The 17,936-nt window shown below is 40.4% G+C and overlaps 1 protein-coding gene across 2 annotated transcripts in view; it reads right to left on the reverse strand.

The window, feature by feature from the left end:
* Positions 1–1,005: 1,005 nt before the first annotated feature.
* Positions 1,006–17,936, reverse strand: part of PLEKHG1 (pleckstrin homology and RhoGEF domain containing G1) — a 133,930-nt gene continuing 116,999 nt past the window's right edge. Inside the window, exons 12-15 of one of the 2 annotated variants that reach the window (XM_004368829.2) lie at positions 16,217–16,255; positions 14,574–14,599; positions 10,371–12,015; positions 1,006–4,526 (exon numbers count right to left, since the gene is read on the reverse strand). In XM_004368829.2, coding sequence (XP_004368886.2) covers positions 3,469–4,526; positions 10,371–12,015; positions 14,574–14,599; positions 16,217–16,255 — 2,768 coding nt within the window. In that variant the 3' untranslated portion in view covers positions 1,006–3,468. The remainder of the gene's footprint in view (positions 4,527–10,370; positions 12,016–14,573; positions 14,600–16,216; positions 16,256–17,936) is intronic. The other variant, XM_023729125.1, reaches the window with a different exon arrangement.

Genomic DNA, 17,936 nt, shown 5'->3' on the forward strand with positions numbered 1-17,936 from the left:
GGGGCTTCAGGATTGGTGACTCTTCAACGACCTGTATTATGCAGATGACACAACCTTGTTTGCTGAATGTGAAGAGGACTTGAAGCCCTTACTAGTGAAGATCAAAGACTACAGCCTTCAGTATGAATAACACCTGAACATAAAGAAAATAAAAATCCTCACAACTGGAATAATAAGCAATATTATGATAAACGGAGAAAAGATTGAAGTTGTCAAGGATTTCATTTTCCTTGGATCCATAATCAACACCCACGGAAGCAGCAGTGAAGAAATCAAGTGACATATTGCACTAGGTCAATATGCTGCAAAAGACCTCTTTAAAGTGTTAAAAAAGCAAAGATGTCTCCATGAGCATTAAGGTACACCTGGCCCAATCCATGGTATTTTCAATTGCCTCATATGCACTCAAAAGCTGGATAATGAATAGACAGTGAATAAGGAAGAACAAAGAAGAACTGATGCATTTGAATTATGGCGTTGGGGAAGAATATTGAATATACCATAGGCTGCCAAAGAACGAACAAATCTGTCTTGGAAGAAGTACAGCCAGAATGTTCTTAGAAGCAAGGATAGTGAGACTTTGTCTCAGGTACTTTGGACCTGTTATCAGGTGAGACCAGTCCCTAGAGAAGGACATCATGCTTGGTAGAGGGTCAGCGAAAAAGAGGAAGACCCTCAATGAGAGGGACTGACACAGTGGCTACAACAATGAGCTCAAGAATAGCAACAATTGTGAGGATGGGGCAGGGCCGGGCAGTGTTTAGTTCTGTTGTATATAGCGTCGCTTCAGTTGGAACCAACTTGACAGTACCTAGCAACAATAACATCAAGAAAATAAAATTAAATTCAGTATGTCAATAGTAATCCAAAGATCTAGAAAGCTGGCTGTCATGGGCTACTGAAACACACTTCCCTGAGTCACTTTCTGTACCGCTAATAAAGTATTATAGCTAAATGCAGGTTGGAAAATTCTTGGTCTTTCTAAACAAATTGATCACGCTGTAATTTACTTTGTATTTTACAAACTTTATTAAATAATGGGCATTACTAACGTTATCTTATATACAGTATTTAAACTATGTTTTCCTAGATGTATTTTTCACAGAGTGGGTGTAAAGTGAACTTATAAAACAAATTGAACCATCAGCACAGGGACCTAATAAGAACTTGACATATGTTTAAGTACATACAAGTTTTTTCCCCAATTATATACACCCCACCCCACCTCCAAAAGAAACTATTTTAAACAAATGCATTTAACCAATAACTTTGAGGAAAAAGTACGAACATGATTATGTATATACACATAGCTCTGAAAATCTGCATCCTGGCTGACGGAAGTTACTGGTGATTTTTAACACTACAGGTTTGTCCCAGAAACTAAAGCCAACCACGGAGAAACTGGATACAGTAAGACATCCACCTTTGAGCAGCAGAGCATATTCCCATAGTTGACCCCAAAGCCATGCAGCAAGACAAGACACTGTTGTGAAGAATTAATGATTTCTGAGATTAAGACATAACGACAGTATGAATAATGTAGAATTTGGGTCATACAAAGTAGAAAGCCCAAATGGGAAACTGCATTCCTGGGACAAGAAGACTTAGGTAAATTTGTTTTTTTATAGGTAATGTAAAAGCATTTACAAATACTTCTAGCAAGTCTAAGAACATACTTTCTTGGTGCTTTTTTTCCCTGATATTGCTTAATCTTGAAAGCCTGTATGATGTTTAAACGAAGGCAATGAAAGAAGGAATGTTTCCAGAAACATGCTATTCAATACTGACTTTGTTTTTTAAACTACAAGAAAAAAAGAATAGTTTGGAGAAGAAATTTGGGTTGAGTGTTTTTTGTTATTTAAAAACAAAAATGAATGCCTTGGGTACCTATCAGTAAAATAAGGATGGTCACATTTTAAGAAAAAGAGGCATAGGATTTAAAAAGAGGAAAAAAATTATGGTTTAAGAGGTCACTAATTCAAATTATTGTTTACCTTTAAATGAAAAGCCTAGCTCCCCTTTCTGCACACATAGTATCATATCTTTTAAAATGGAAATGCAGAGGGTGTGAAGACACAGAAAGTAAAATTGCTTAAAATGAGAATATAAACTCTACTGTTTGAGAAAGCATTCTTGTTGCATTAACTGGAATCTTCAATAAAATGGAATCTATAAAGTAGCAAGAAATCTGCCTCCATTTTTTTCTTTAATGTCTTTGATTTTGCTTTTTCCTTAAAGTCTTGCCTTCGTTTTTTCTGTTTCTCCATGAGGAGTTAGATCAGTATATACGATCATAATCAATTGCCATTTAAAGACCATAGTTACAACATAAAAGATGTCATTGTTAGAACTTAGTAACCAAGACTCTGTCCCTTTATATGTCTCAAAACATTGGAAAAAGGCCCCCATGTTATGTCTGGTATAGGAAACAAATTCTTGCCACATTCCTTCAGTCAATGACTCCTCAGAACCAAAATGAGGTCACTTGGCTGAATTCAAAATTCATGAATGTACTTAGGAAAAACTGCTCAGGCAAGGGTAACTTTAAAGTGCTTTGTCTTATTTTAGCTTATGGTTTACTTTGTGTTGGTTATTTGTTGGTATGGAGAGTTTGTGTTTTTTTTATCTTGCTTAACTGTGATATGAGAAAATTTAGTTGATCCCAGATATCATCTCATCTTTTCTCAAAATTAAGTCAATTTGCATTTTATTGAACATAGATTTCTTTAAGCCATGAAGGGAAACATTTCACCCAAGAAATCATAAAATAAACAATACGAGCAGCACATTATCCAGGTCTTGTCCAGGAATACAGCTAAGGATTTTTGCTTAGAGCAAATTGGTCCTGCCACATTTCAATCTTCAACAGTCACACAATTTCTGCATTGTTAAGAATTGATGTAGGAATACCAAGATAGAGACTCTAAAGTGGGCAGCACAGACTACACTCTAACTAGAGATCTCTGGCTTATGTTACTCTAGGGTCTTGCCATGAATGTAACAAAAATGCCAGATTTAAGCATAATCCCTTCATGTAGCTTTAGTTTTCTTTCCTTTTGAAAAAGCCTCCTTGCTGCCTTTGAGTCCTAGGATAAAACTACTCACAGCTTCCAGTGAATACTAGAGGATTATTGCATTTCTTAAAGTCTGGGCATTATTGTCAGGATATGGGGAAAAATATCATGGCCATCATGTTAAAAAAATGCCTAAAAATTTTCAAGTAAGACTGACTTACATGAAACATAAAGATAATCAGCACCAGAATACATGTTGGATGCTGATATCTGCTACAGTACAATCCTGGCTAGTCATTAGCCGTTACAAAAAGTTGTGCTGTAAAGGGAAGTATATTACACCCTTACGGTTATTACAAAATTGCTTTCATCTGGTACATATAAAACACCTCATCAGTATCTGTAATTTATGAGCATAATAAGAAGTCAATCCAGGCAGCTACTATTAAGAACTTTAGGCAAAGCTGTTCGAACTAAGACACTGGAATTTTTCCCGTAGAGACTGGACGATATTTTGTTGATTGGGAGATGGCCCGCTCCAAAGATAGTCATCCAGTTTGTCAGAACCGTCTGATGTCAGATAGGGTGAAAGACCAAGTTTGCTATTTATCGGCTTCTTTGGGGTGCAAGGACTATTTAAAGAGTAAGATGTGCTGTTGCTGCAGACATTATCAAAGGAGTCAGCCTCCGTCTCCTTTGGGTCAGATTTTCTTCTATGATTATGAGTTAACTCTACCTCATCTTCTTCTGACTTTATCTCCACATAGTCATCTTCATCTCCTTCGGTCTCTTTGAAATTGGAAAAATAATTCTGGGTAGCTATGTGGGCACTTAAGGGTAATTTTCTATTGACTACTAGAACTTTCTGTGAGTCTTGCAGTGTGAGCTCCGAGCGTTTTCCAGTGCCCTGCTGACATGAGTCGGCAACACCTGGCAGCAAATCCTGGTGACTGTCACACCTTGAGCTTCTGTGTAAAGTAGACAGCAGCTGCTTCTTTCTGGTCTCGTTAGGGTAGCTGATGGAGTCCACTGATTTGTTTATCAAGACTGAGGAAGTTGACTGAGACCTGTTATAAGGCTGAGATTTAGCACTGATTCCTTTCCGGCCCAAAGAGTTGTAAAGATGGTCCTGACATGAGTTATCTTTGCTGGGCTGACTTACTACCACGCTGCGTCTCTGCACGGGGCCTGGCAGAGGGTCAGCGGTTTGAAGAGAAGGCACGGAGTAAGCTGTGGACAATTGTCTGGGAGTACTTTTTGTACTGAACTCTAGAGTGGAATATATTGACTTCAAGTCTTGCTCTGGCTGGGAACAGAAATCTGCTAATTCTCCATTACTGTAGGTTGAATGCAAAAGCCAGTCTTCACAACCATGTTGAGCCTGGGAAGGTGGTGTAGACTTAAGGCTAGAGGATTCCTGCTGGCTGGCCCAGTCATCCTTCTGAATTTTAAGGGGAGACTCTCTGAATACAATCTGGTCATACAGTTGGGAATACTCAGCAATCCTGGCACCTGGAAGGCAAATATATGGAAACATATACATACAGGATTATTTCTTTATGCAAAGATTAAAAATAAGAACATAACATTCTAACCAACATATTTAAAAAAATTAAACAGTAGACAGGGCTTTTAAATGAGGATGAGTAATCACTGAACACTAAGCAACACAAACTAATAAAATAATCTATAGTTTAATATAAATGAAAATGTCACCTAAAAGCTCATTTAATTTGATATAATTCTGGGTTATTTTATTTCAACAGCAGGTCTGCAAGTTTCCATTATATGTAATGAAAAATTTTACTTGTTCTTTACAAGCATGAAATAGTAGCATCAATGCTGAAAACAGGCATTATAAAAAACAAAGTCAGTACTTAAGCCTTGGTCAATGAAAAGTACCTCAAATTGTCATTAAAAGAAGCATGACCACAACCCACAATGCAAAGGCTACCCCTGACTTTTCACTACTCTTGATTGCTCTCAGACAACTAGTCCCAGAGGAGTCTGCTCATGGCGGCTGTTAAGGCACTTCCTGTTTCTAGGCAGCCCTCCATGGCCACTGTCTGGGGAACCAACGTCTAGGGAAGGTCCTCCCTTCCAGTACTTCGAAACCACATTTATTGACTAATTCACTCTCCTTGTCCATCCCCAAGAAGCCAGGCACTAAATTCTATGCCTCCAAGATATTAAGAATGAACTATCTGTGCATATAGTCGATAATCTGATGCTTTATAGTATTGGTTCCAGATAAGCACTTGGCAGTTACTTCCAGAAAGCTTCTGCCACATAAAATTAAGCTATGAGGCTATTCTCCCCTTTATCCCACTTCTGAGTAAAGACATTTCTAAAGACACTAACTGAATCATGATATGGATAGAGTGTTCTCTTGGGCCAGCAGTGATTTAAGAGAGGAGCCTGGAGACATCAGTTTTAAGAGCTGCTCCCCACCCCCATTTCCCTACCCTCAATCAAAAGGACCAAGGGACTGGCTGGACCACCCTAGAATCAAAGAACTCCATAATCAAACCAAACTCGTTGCTGTCGAGTTAATGCCGACTCATAGCCACCCTATAGGACAGAGCAGAACTGCCCCATGGGGTTTCCAAGCAGCGGCTGATGGAAAGAACTCCATACATCCTATAAACTGCTTGGACCACATCTTCACAATCTCTATGAAGGTATTATATCCTACATATAACAACCACCTGGTGATATTATGGTTTCTTCTTCAGCAAGCTGTTTCTACTTTTAGTAACCTGTTGTTTTAAATTATTCAATAAATTTAAACTCACTCAGTTGAGTTTCTCCTATTTTTTTTTGAGTCTATCTTCTATGAGGACAGGAAACCTGTTGTTTTTCTTTGTGCCCTTTAACTACAACTCCCCAGTCCCCTCAAACCCCCTTCAATCCCCACCCCTGCAATGAGGGTAAACAGTATGTTTAACTTCTCATTATCAATTCTATATTCAGATACTTTGGGTTTTCAAATACAAATTCCTTGGAAGGACCAAACCAAAAAAACCAAACCCGTTGTACGTCAGGTTGATTCCAACTCATAGCGACCCTATAGGACAGAATAGAACTGCCCCGTAGAGTTTCCAAGGCTGTCATCCTTACGAACGCTGACTGCCGCATCTTTCTCCCACAGAGTGGTTGGTGGGTTCAAACTGCCTACCTTTCGTTTAGCAGCCAAGTACATAACCACCAGGGCTCCTTTCTGACCATCTTAGCCACCCTGGAATCTATAATGTCTCAGCAACTATGAAGCCCAACCAAAGGCAGTTGGGCCTTTAGATGTAGTCATTGGTTGGTAGTCCAACCTGAAAATCGGATGGTTATGCCAAACCCATTCTCAAATATGCTTCTTTTGCTTAATCAAATCTACCCATTTCTCAAGACCTGCCATAAGGCCCATCCCTTCCAGGAATCCCTTTTTAACTGATTTATCTTATCTGAAGTTTTATATACTTAGTGTGTGCCATAGTCCTTAGCTATTGGTTGCTCATGCATATACACAATCTTGTGTTGCTAGTTGTTTTATATGGGCTAGTTTATTATTCCAGCTAGTCTATGAGTTTTTAATCTCGGAGAACAACATTGTACATTTTGCTCAAATCCCTACAGAGCACGTAGCATAGCTCCAGATCGAAGTCGTCTCAATAGCTACTTCATTACTCAGATAATTTTTCAACTGCCTCCTTTTATTTTAAGCATCATGTTAAAAATGGATGTGCTTTTCCTGAGACCACCACTGAGGGTGGAAAGGCAGCATGGAAATCAGGGGCACAGCAGGAAAAGAGGAAGCAGGAAGACAGCCTCTGATTAAAATAGAAGTAAGATAACTCGTAATGTTATTTGTTACCATGGAGTCCATTCTGATTCACAGCGGCTCCGTGTGTATCAGAATAGAACTGTGCTCCGTAGGGTTTTCAAGGCTGTGACCTTTCAGAAGCAGAATGCCAGGACTGTCTTCTGGGTGAGTTTGAACTGTCAGACTTTCAGCTAGTAGTTGAGTGCTTAACCATTTTCCCCACCCAGGGACTCCCAGAGATAACTCATAACAGGTACAGTTCATCTTTGGATACCGAAGAATTGACCATTTAACAACTTTGAATAAAAAAAATCTCACCAAGTAGACAACATGCCTTCCAAGGTTTTTTGTGTGTGTCAACTTGACATAATAAAAGAGCCTAACTTGATGCCAATGTGAATGAAAGATAGCAACAGCTATCATTAAACAGATTCCCTTAGCCAGACGCAAAGGAAATGGCTAGCCTAACATGATACCTCTAGCTTAAAAAGCTTAGTGTTAATCAGCTGCATCCAAAGTTCTACTTCATCCTTAGTTCTGGAATTAACAGTCTCTATAGAACATGTAATGACAATCCCAGGGTTGTCTTTGGTTCATTTCTCTTTTTGCAGGTTTAAAAGGTAGAATTCTTACGATTGCAGATAAAAATTTGAAGTGATCCTTGCTCAGGGAAGTATGAAGCATACTGTTTTTAAGACAGAGGATTAAAATCAATGGTTCTGATGTATGCTTCAGATATAAAGCATAAAATGTTATTCTGTCCTTTCACAAGGAGGAAGCCTTCTCAAGTCGCTATGGAGTTTTCTCCCATGTGAAACATCACAAAAAACAGGAACCCAAAGGCATCCTTGGCCTCACAGACTATTGGGGGGAGGCCAACTGACAAGATGGCCGGCATGCTACAACAGGCTCTAAAATGTGGGAGCAACTAGACCTGGTTGGGTGATTTCTAGGCGGATATCTGACCCGGGGCCTATAGACCCCGGCTAGAGAGTTCAATAAAGATGCTCGAGAGTTTCGGCAGGTGAATAGGGCGCTCCTCCTTCTGCACAACACCGAGAGCAAGCTCCTGGCAAAGTGGCAAGGCCCACACGAAGAAGTCTGGAGAATCGGTCCATTCGATTATGACGTCCTGTGCCCAGATAAACAAGAGAGAGAAAAGGGGTCATCATGTCAACTGGTTGAAAGCCGAGTGGGCACAGGAAGTGGTCTCGATCCACCCAGATGGAAGAGGCGTCAGGTCCCAGAGATGGCAGGCCCTAGGGACGTACTCCTGCCAGATAGCAGGGAAGACACCACTCAGAAGACAACGGTGGAGAGAATCTCCTCTCTGTTGGGGAGAACATCAATAGCAGCCAACCATGTCAAGAAAAGACCCAGACGCAAAGCTGAGAAAAGATCCTACAGGATTCCAAGACACCAGGAGTTAAAACGAAAATGAGAATAAACTAAATTGGAAAAGAACTAAAACCCCCAAATTGAAATCAGTTAATACTTAACAAGGGGAATAAAAAAGATGACTATTCAAGTTAGTTGTAAGACCTCATAATTTATTCTCGAAAGGACATGCTTCTACCAAGGTTAGAATTCTTGCTTTTAATGGATGATCCACATTGAAAACAACCAGGCCCAGGCAATTACTACTTATTAAATGATACTCTGCTAGCATAATCCATTGTTGTCAGAAACATTAGCATCTTATTTTCTTTTATCCTGAGAAGAGCTGCCATGACTTCTGGCCCCAGCCCAGATTCACTCAGTGGTTTCAACTGCTACTTTCCTAATACACAGCTGTTTCCAACTGCCATCTATGCCTGAAAAAATAAGTCCTTCTGCAGCTGGAAACCAAGTTACTTTCTCTGAGTCTAACAACAAACCAGTTTAACAATACTAGCTTTTGAAAATGGACATGAATTACTTCAAGCATAGTACTGCAAGGAGACAAATATATGTGACCTATTCTCTCTCACATTCATACAAAATCACGTTAAACCTGTATTCTATTTAAAAAAGAAAATAAAAGAAGAACTCAAAGGAAAGTCTGTGAAATCCTCCAGGTATCAATTCTAGGGCTTAAATTCTCTATTAAGACATTTTACTGTACAATTTTGGAAGAAAGTCCTGGTGATCTACTTCAGAAAAATCAGCCATTGAAACTCCAATGGAGCACGGTTCTACTTTAACACACATGGGGTCAGCGTGAGTCAGCATGGTTTTGTTTTTTTTTTTTTTTTTTTTTTTTTACTGTATGATTAGCTCTAGAAAAGATTAAAGCTTTACATAATTCTTAAATATTCCCAAACCAAGAAAACAAACACAAAACCCTGTGGATTCTTGTCATGTAACTTCCAGATTTATTTAGGACTTGAATATCTCCTCCGGCATATCCTCTGGTTTCCATGGAGATAAATAAATCCATCCCAAACAAAGGACATTAATGGCATCAACCTGGCCAAATCTCCATGTTGTTATCAAGAGACCATATCTGAACCTGTCCTCAAGACTGAGCCATCTGGTTTCTATTTTCAATTGGGGATTAACTCCTGTCATTATATTAAGGTGGTTCTGTGTCAGGAAACCTGGGGCACATTTTAAAAATTACGGTGTAAAAGTAAAAGCCATAATGTTTTAAAATGCAGATTTCTGGGCCTAACCCCAGACATCTCTCTGGACCTAGGAGCAAACAGCTAGTCAGGTGAGAATGGTCGCCCTTGGAGATTTTTCTTTCCGTGACTATCATGTACCTTATCCAAACAGATGCTCTTCCACTGTGGCTACTGTTAACTTTTGTCCCTCAGAACCCTAAGGTAGCCCGGGGCTATGTCCTTCACAACAGAGGAAAAAAATCAACTCAGGAACATCTCATTCCCTTAGCCCTAATCTATCCAATATCATACCTCAGATCTTGGTTTAGTTCTGCTCCCAAAAGAGGCTGCACTACAGAATTACACTTCTTGAAAACATATGTAAGAAAAGCAACTGAGATGCTATACTTTACAACAGCTATTTTTAAAAAATCAAATCGTAACCAAAATAAGTAAGAACGCAACTAAGTGGACTGCAGCATGAACAGCTAAGAAAAGTGTCAGAAAGACTCCTTTTTGTTATAGTTGGAATGAGTAGGCATTTTTGTGGGGAATTCTAGAGCCAAGAGCAACCCTAGTCCACATGCTTCCAAACCTTAAAAGCTTACATGATCTACTATTCCTCCTAACAAATTACTGAAACACAGGTTAAACCTGACTGCTATTTTTCATACTTTAGATTATCTTAGAGAAAACTTTCTTAAAACACCAATCCTATAATGACAATGTTACACATAAAACAAAACCCAACTAGGCCAAATCAAGCTCTAACTTACACTCCCCATCATTTGATTCACTGAAGTGCGAAAAGATTAACAATAGCTTCATTGGTGATCTTCGATACCATAAATGTTTGACGATGTGATCACACATATATCAGTTTTACGGACATTTTAGAATCTGAAAACTATGCTCACATCTTACTATCAAGAAGGAAGAAAAGCACGGTGAACATACCAATGGCAGTCCCTCCTTGCTTCTTCTCTTCTAAAATGGCAGCCAGATCTTTGTGTACTAAGTTATGCTGCTGACTGGTTGGTGGCTGCTCCAACTCTGGACTCTTCACTCTCAGAAGTTGATTTGCCTTCTTGATCTTCTGGCTATATTGCCTAGCCATCAAAAAAACTCTGCTTTTTGTTTTATCTGAGGCCTCTGCCCCAGGCTCAGGGATTTCTTGGTCTGTTTGGGACAGACTGCCGATGGCCAAGTCATAGGGATTTTCCATAGGAGGTATCTCACTGGCCAGAGAGAGCCGATTAAGACTCACAAAGGAGCCTTCTTTAGAAATCAGGTCTTCGTCCAATGGGTAGTGGGCCCGGCTAGCTCTGCCAGCCCTGTTTTTCACAGGGGTGAGGAAAGTGTGGCTCTCTGGAAGTGACAGCGTGGACGTGGAATGGGCAGTGTCCTTGCTCAGCTCAGGTGTGCTCCCCGCATGCTGCCTGTCCGGCACATCGTCCTTGCTAACAGGAAACGCAGCGAGGAGACGGTCTCTAGTTTTGTCTTCATTTTTCTTGATGTAATTTTCAAGATCATTCCAGATTTCATCTACTTCTTCTGACAGTTTATCAGATATGGACTTATCAGTTATGGACAAGTTACAGCTGGGAGAGTTATACAGTGAACTCAGATAACCATTATCAGAAGGACCCTGGTGATAGGGTGCTTCGTCCTCACTGAACTGGAGACTGTCCTGGGAAATGAATGGTCTCAGGCTGTCACAGCACGCAAAGTCAGCCTCCAGACCTAAAAAGGTGCTCCTCTTTGGCCGTTTTAGGCTGCTGCATTTGAAATTCAGTGATGGTGGTTCAGGGAGCCTTATGGTGTCATAGATGTTTTCCTCAACGACCTTGAGGTCACACGTGTTTTGGTTAGATGACTTTCTACCTGTTAGAGTTCCATCTCTTCTTGTGTGGACAGTGCTCTTATCCCGGCCAGTCTGCCTCTTTGAGAAGGCTAACTCTGGGGTGCTTTTGGGGCGAACAGAGTCCTTGGATGATTTTTGGGGAGTGGATTCGGCTTCTTCTCGTTTTGCAACCATTAGTTTTAAGTCTTCGTAACTTATGTTATCATAGACATGGTCTATATCATCAATAGTCAACTCTGTAGAGGACCCAAAGGAAGTCATGCCATCCTGTCCTTCGGTGGTAGGGCCGTTCTGCAGTTCCCTTTGGGGGCTGTATGGAGAGCTATCACTGTCTCTGATTCTTATTTCAGGAGGACATGTGTTGCTCTCACCAGCACTGCTGGCCCTCCTAACAACCCTGTGGCCAGAACTGGAGGCCTCTGTGGACTGAATCTGTCCCATGTGCCAGCTGCAAGGGCGACTCGAAGTGCCGTCTTCACTCAGTCTGGTGGAGTTCAAGTCTGAAGAGGAGAAGGATGGTACGAACATCTGATAATCATCCTCATCGTCCTCATTCTCCTGTGGCGACCGCTGACTGGGGAACAAGGCTTGCCTGATCTGGTGGTCAGTCCAGATGTTTCTCACAGCACCAGCTCTGCCCAGCACGCTGAGGATGGCAGAGCTGCTTGGCTGACTGTTTCTCTGGGCGAGAGGCAGCCCTGCTGAAGTCAGCTGGGGCGACCCTTTCTCTCTGGAAGCCTGAGGAAGTCAGAAACATAGCAGTTAAGCGACAACACCATGGAGAAGATACATAGCGTATGACGTTCTCCTGTATTTACACACTGTCTCTCCCTTAAACTGTAATACTCTTAAAGAAAATGATTGGCAAAAATTGTTGCTTTTAATTGAGTTGAGAAGCACTTCAATTTTTTGCTAAAGGAAGGAGCAGAAAGGACAGTAACTAATATTTATTTAGAAACTAGGCTAGGTCATTTGCCGACATTCTCCAAACTTAACGTTCACAATCGCTCTGTGAATTAAATATGATTGTACTGGTTTCACAGCAAGGAAATCTAGGGCTCATAGAGAGCCAGTAACTTGCTCTACCTAGTCGTAGCAAGTAGGACTCATCCCAGGTTTGATTTCAAAACCCTTGCCCCACTGCAGAGTATCAGCTAAATTCAGAAAGCTCTTAGATACTTCACATAAGTCCAGCGTACACTTGGCAAATATTCATTATATGAATGAATATATGCAGGGCTCAAGGGCCATGGATCTAGTTTCTTCGGGGGACTTACTTAGAAGCCTTAGACCCATGATGGACTTCCGAGGAGTCTTACAGTGGTTTCCAGTTCACCAAAGTCCTTGTCAGTGAGCCCACTGCACACCCCAAGGGTTTCCTTAAATCTACAGACCTACCATGAACCCGACCAGCATCACCTTGGTTTATAGATTCTAGGCAAAGAGCCTTTTGTTCCAGGAATGTAACCTAATCCACTAATGAAATTTTTACTTTCCTTCAAAATACATTTACGTAGGTGATATCTAGTTGCCTGTTAGAAAGTCAAATATGAGTAGCATTAACTATTTCTAATCAAACAAAACAATGGGGTCTTTTATAACTGGGAACTTTTCTTGATGGGGCTGAATTTCACAGAGAGTTGATTACCCTCTAACACTATTCTGTAGGTATAAGGATTAGCTTCAAAGAGTTGAAAGGGTTAAGACCTGTTCAGACTAATTAGTACCCAGGACATATTTTCTGATCAAAATACTATAGTAAGATATCGGGAGTGTCCAATTAGCAAGAACCTTTCATCACTTGTCAATGGATCTGGTATACATGTTGTCTTGGAATTTCTATATTTCTTTCTTTCATTATCTCTATCTATCATCTACCTATTGTCTCAGAATATATATTTATATTTTAGATCTTGTTGGGAATTTATTATAATCCTGAAAAGAGAGAGAACTATTAAGTTACTGTCAAGGAATATTTCCTTTTATAAATTCTTTACTCATTAGTAAATCTGCTTTTTGTATACATTCAGCACATTACTGTTGGGAAACGGAATTTTACTACTATGGAAAAAGCACATCTGATATTTTCTTTCTTTCTTGTTCTCAGATTTTATAAGGTTTAGTTAGTCCCCACATGGAGACTTGGTTGAATCGCTGCTGGAGAAAGTTTCTAAAAAGCACTAAGATTGTAACTCTAGGGCCCTTTCTCTGACAGAGTGATTGTCCCACCCGGCATGGAGAAGGGCCAGGCTCCGTATCTCAGTTTGGCTGCTTTAAAGACCAGGGCACCTTTTGCAGTGATCCCATTTGTGAAAACGCGCACGCACGCATGCACGCACACACAGAAAATCCAAATCTCACACCCTATTTCAGGGCGACGAACCAATTACTGTTAGTAAGTTTCAAAAAAGCTTCCAGATAAAAATATGCAGTACCTGAAAAAAAAATCCACATACCCTAAGCCATGAAAATCACCTAAAGATCAGACTATGCTTCTGTTGATTTTTAGACATTTTATTGGTTTTAACTGAAAGATAAAGCCTTTATCAACAGGGTCATCTTGGCCCTGTGCTGGGAGTGGAGGAAGTGGAATTGTGGGAGAGATTTACAGAGCCACATCCTTACAGATTTATAACAGTGAACAAGAAGCCATGATCCATTTCTTAAGGACTGCTGATCAAGCCAATTGTCCAGCAGCAACACTGGACAAACCACTCAGGCCAAGATGCAATAGCTAGTCTTCATTGCTAATAAATTTATATATACATCTTGCAATACAGCCTACCATCTTCATTTCAACACATTAAAACAAATCCTTCCTCTCCTAACTTTTCATCAGGGGAAGAAAAAGGAAAACTCGGTACAGGGAAGACTCATTATATCACATATCATCACATCTCTTCCACCGTAGGAGGACCTTGGTCTCAGAAAGGACCCTCCTCTCTGGGATTGAAGGCCAGTGCTTCCAGAAGTGAGCAATACTCAGGCCTTACAAGAGCAATGTGGGGTGGCTCACACTAGTCCTTGGAGGCATTACATCCTAAGGTAAGGTTACAGTTTCTAAGGCGAGAGGCAGCGCAGAAGGATGAATAAGTGATCGCCTTAGTTCTAAGAGATGGAACAGTGGCAAGGGAGGAGGTTGATCAGGATGAGTCTTCATTTAAGTCTATTTCAAAATGTAAAATAACTGTTTACACTTGGAATATAGGTGGGGGTTGAGACATATAAAGGAAAGAGTACCTATAAAAGGCACCTAAAACAGACATTTCAAAATAAGAAACGTAAATAGTTCTTACCTTTTCTTGGATGTCCTGTGTTGTTTCTGAAAAATTAAAAAAAAAAAAAATTTTTTTAAGTTTAAGAACAAAAATTGTATCTCACATATAGATAAATGCTAATATTTTATAGGAATTTTTCAATTATTGCTAATAATTGACGGCCAAAAGGCTCCTGGGCTCTTTGCACTTAAACGTATTTTAAGTGTAATAATTCTCAATTATCCTAGTTGTGTATTTTGTACTATATGTAAAACAACCTAACATTTATCTGAATGTGAAGTATCTTCTTAATCTCTGAAGTTTTGTTCGATTCTGTGTGTCTCATCTTTTAAAACTGTTTAAATTTCAGAAGAATATAAAGTAAAAAGTCATCAAACCCTCCCCTACAAATCCCACCCCATACAGGTAACCACGGAGTCTCTGGGTAGTGCAGTTAACACACTCAGCTGCTAACCAAAGGTTGGAAGTTTGAGTCCACCCAGAGGCACCTCAGAAGAAAGTCCCAGCTATCTACTCCAAAAAATCAGCCATTGAAAACTCTACGGAGTATAGCTCTGCTTCGACACACATGCTGTCGCCATGAGTTGGAATTGACTATCTGGCAACTGGTTTTTTAGAGGCGACCACACTTACAGGTTTGATGTTCATCTTTCCAGGTTCCCACTGCCCGCCCAATACACACACTACAGTGCACAGTTCCTTTTTTGCTTTTCAAATAAAAATGAGATATGCAATATTGCTTTTACTGTTAAATATATGTGGACATTCTTGTCAGTGGATAGAGATCTACTTCATTGTTTTTAACCGCTGCATAACATTCCATTGTATGGATGTACTACAATTTATGTAATCGTTTCCCACTAGTTGAGCATTTCATGCAGCGTCTTTTACAAATGCTACAAAGAACACACACATACACAGGGCTATTCACACTTGGGTGAATATTTTTATACACGCCTAAAAGTCAAATGCCTGGGTCAAGGGGATACACACTTGGACATTTTAATGAGTATTACCAAATTTTGCTCCAAAAAGGTTGCAAAAATTAACATTCTCACCAGTAGTATCGAACAGTACCTGTTTTTCTATACCCTCTGGGCAAGCTCATAGCGTTTTTCCCTACAGCTATCTCATTTAAACGTGTGGTTTCTGATTACTAACATGGGTGACTTTTGGTTTTATCATTTTATTGACAATTTGTTTCTTCTGTGAAACTGCTCAATTATATTCTCTGCCTTTTAAAGAAGAGTCATTTGTCCCTTATTTTTGATGTATGGAATTTCTTGATATAATAGGCATACTAATCTTTTTATACTTGTTATTTATGCTACAGAGTCCTGGTGGCATAGTGGGTAAGAGCCTGGCTGCTAACCAAAAGGTCAGCAGTTCAAATCCACCAGCTGCAACTTGGAAACCTATGGAGCAGATCTATTCTGCCCTATAGGGTCGCTATGAGTCGGAAATGACTCGATGGCACCGAACAATAACATTTATTACAAGTATTTTATGCCATTTAGCTTTCCATTTTATAAAGTGTCACTTATAAAAGTTAATCTTACTGTAATAAAATCTGTAATTCATCTGGTGTTTATTTTTTACATATGGTTTGACTAAGTGGATACTGACAAGAGTGAGAAAAGAAAAGATATCTCAGCACTTACCACTGGTCTTCAAAACTTTATGTGATCTCGAAGAAGGTTCTGGGAGAAAATATAAAGCCAGTATCATTTGCAAAACCAAATTATGATTTTTATTTATAAGTTTATGGGCAAACTGAGCTACAGATACTTTTCTATCAAATTTACCTAAGTCCCCATTGCTTAGAGATACTTAGCAGCAAGATATTTACTCTGTCAAAATTGTAGAAAAAATGTAAAGCCTTGGAATCAGGAGTCGTGTAACAGAGAAGCAAAATATTGCTCTACCAAGCCTACCAACTAGTAGAGCAGCTTCCTTAGCTTTAAGTACAACCTATAAGCTAACATGTGCTCTGGTGGCACAGTGGTTAAGAGCTACGGCTGCTAACCAAAAAGTCAGCAGTTCGAATCCACCAGCTGCTCCTTGGAAACCCTATGGGGCAGATCTACTCTGTCCTACAGGGTCGCTATGAGTCGGAATCGACTCAATGGCAACAGCTTAATAAGCTGATAGGGGCCCTGGTGGTACAGTGGTTAAGAACTTAGCTGCTAACCAAAAGGTCGGCAGTTAGAATCCACCCCTTCAAAACTCTGTGGAGCAGTTCTACTCTGTTCTACAGGGCTGTTATGAGTTGGAATCGACTCGCCAGCAAACATTCAAATTTATGTTCTTATGCTAGACCCCTCTTCCAAGCTTCAGACCTCAAGTGCTTACTGCCAATTTGACATTTCCCAAATGCCCTACAGACCTAGAAAACTCCACGTCTCAAACTCAGCTTGTCCTCCCCCAAAATCCATTCCTTCATCTGTATTTCCTATCTTGGTCATCACTGACATTACCCTCCCAAGGTAGGTAGAGACCAGCACATCATTCTAAATTTCTCCTATTTCTATCCATCACAGTCTTGTGGGCTCCCAATCATTCTCCATCCCATCCATCACTCTTGGTCCAAGCCCTCGCCATCTATCACCCAGACTAGTGTGATAGCCTCTCACCTGGTCTCCCTGCCTACTTCATTCTCCATATGGAGCCAGAGTTCTATTTCCAAAGGCAAATATTCTTATTATTCACTGCTTAAAATCCTTCCATACCTTGCAGGATCAAGTTCAAACCCTATGCATGGCCTAGTAGGCGTTCCATGGTCAGGATCCCCAGCCACATCTCTTGCCAACCTTTTGGTTAGCAGCCGTAGCTCTTTTTTTTTTTTTCTCTTCTTTTTCCCATACAAAAATTTATACATACATTGTTATATGACTCTAACTGCTCTGCCCGTAGTGTGACAGAACACTTCTCCTTTCCACCCGATTCCCCATGTCCATTCAACCAGCTCCTTACCCTCCCTGCCTTCCCATCTCACCTCTGGACAGAAGCTGCCTGTTTAGTCTGTTGTATCTACTTGAGCTAAGAGGCACACTCCTCACGAGCATCACTTTATGTTCTACAGTCCGGTCCAATCCCTGTTTGAAGAGTTGGCCTCGGAAACTGTTTCAGTTCTGGGCTGATAGAGAATCCAGGGGCCATGCTTTCTGGGGTTCCTCCAGTCTCAGACCATTAAGTCTTGTCTTCTTACTAGAATTTGAGCTGTGCACCCCACCTTTCTCCTGCTCCATTCGGGACTCTCTGTTGTGTTCCTTGTCAGGGCAGTCATTGGTGGTAGCTGGGCACCATCTAGTTCTTCTGGTCTCAGGCTGATGAAGTCTCTGGTTTATGTGGCCCTTTCTGTCTCTTGGGCTAATACTTTCC

The sequence above is a fragment of the Trichechus manatus genome, unplaced genomic scaffold (genome assembly GCF_000243295.1).
Source record: "Trichechus manatus latirostris isolate Lorelei unplaced genomic scaffold, TriManLat1.0 scaffold00002, whole genome shotgun sequence".
Classification (NCBI taxonomy): domain Eukaryota; kingdom Metazoa; phylum Chordata; class Mammalia; order Sirenia; family Trichechidae; genus Trichechus; species Trichechus manatus.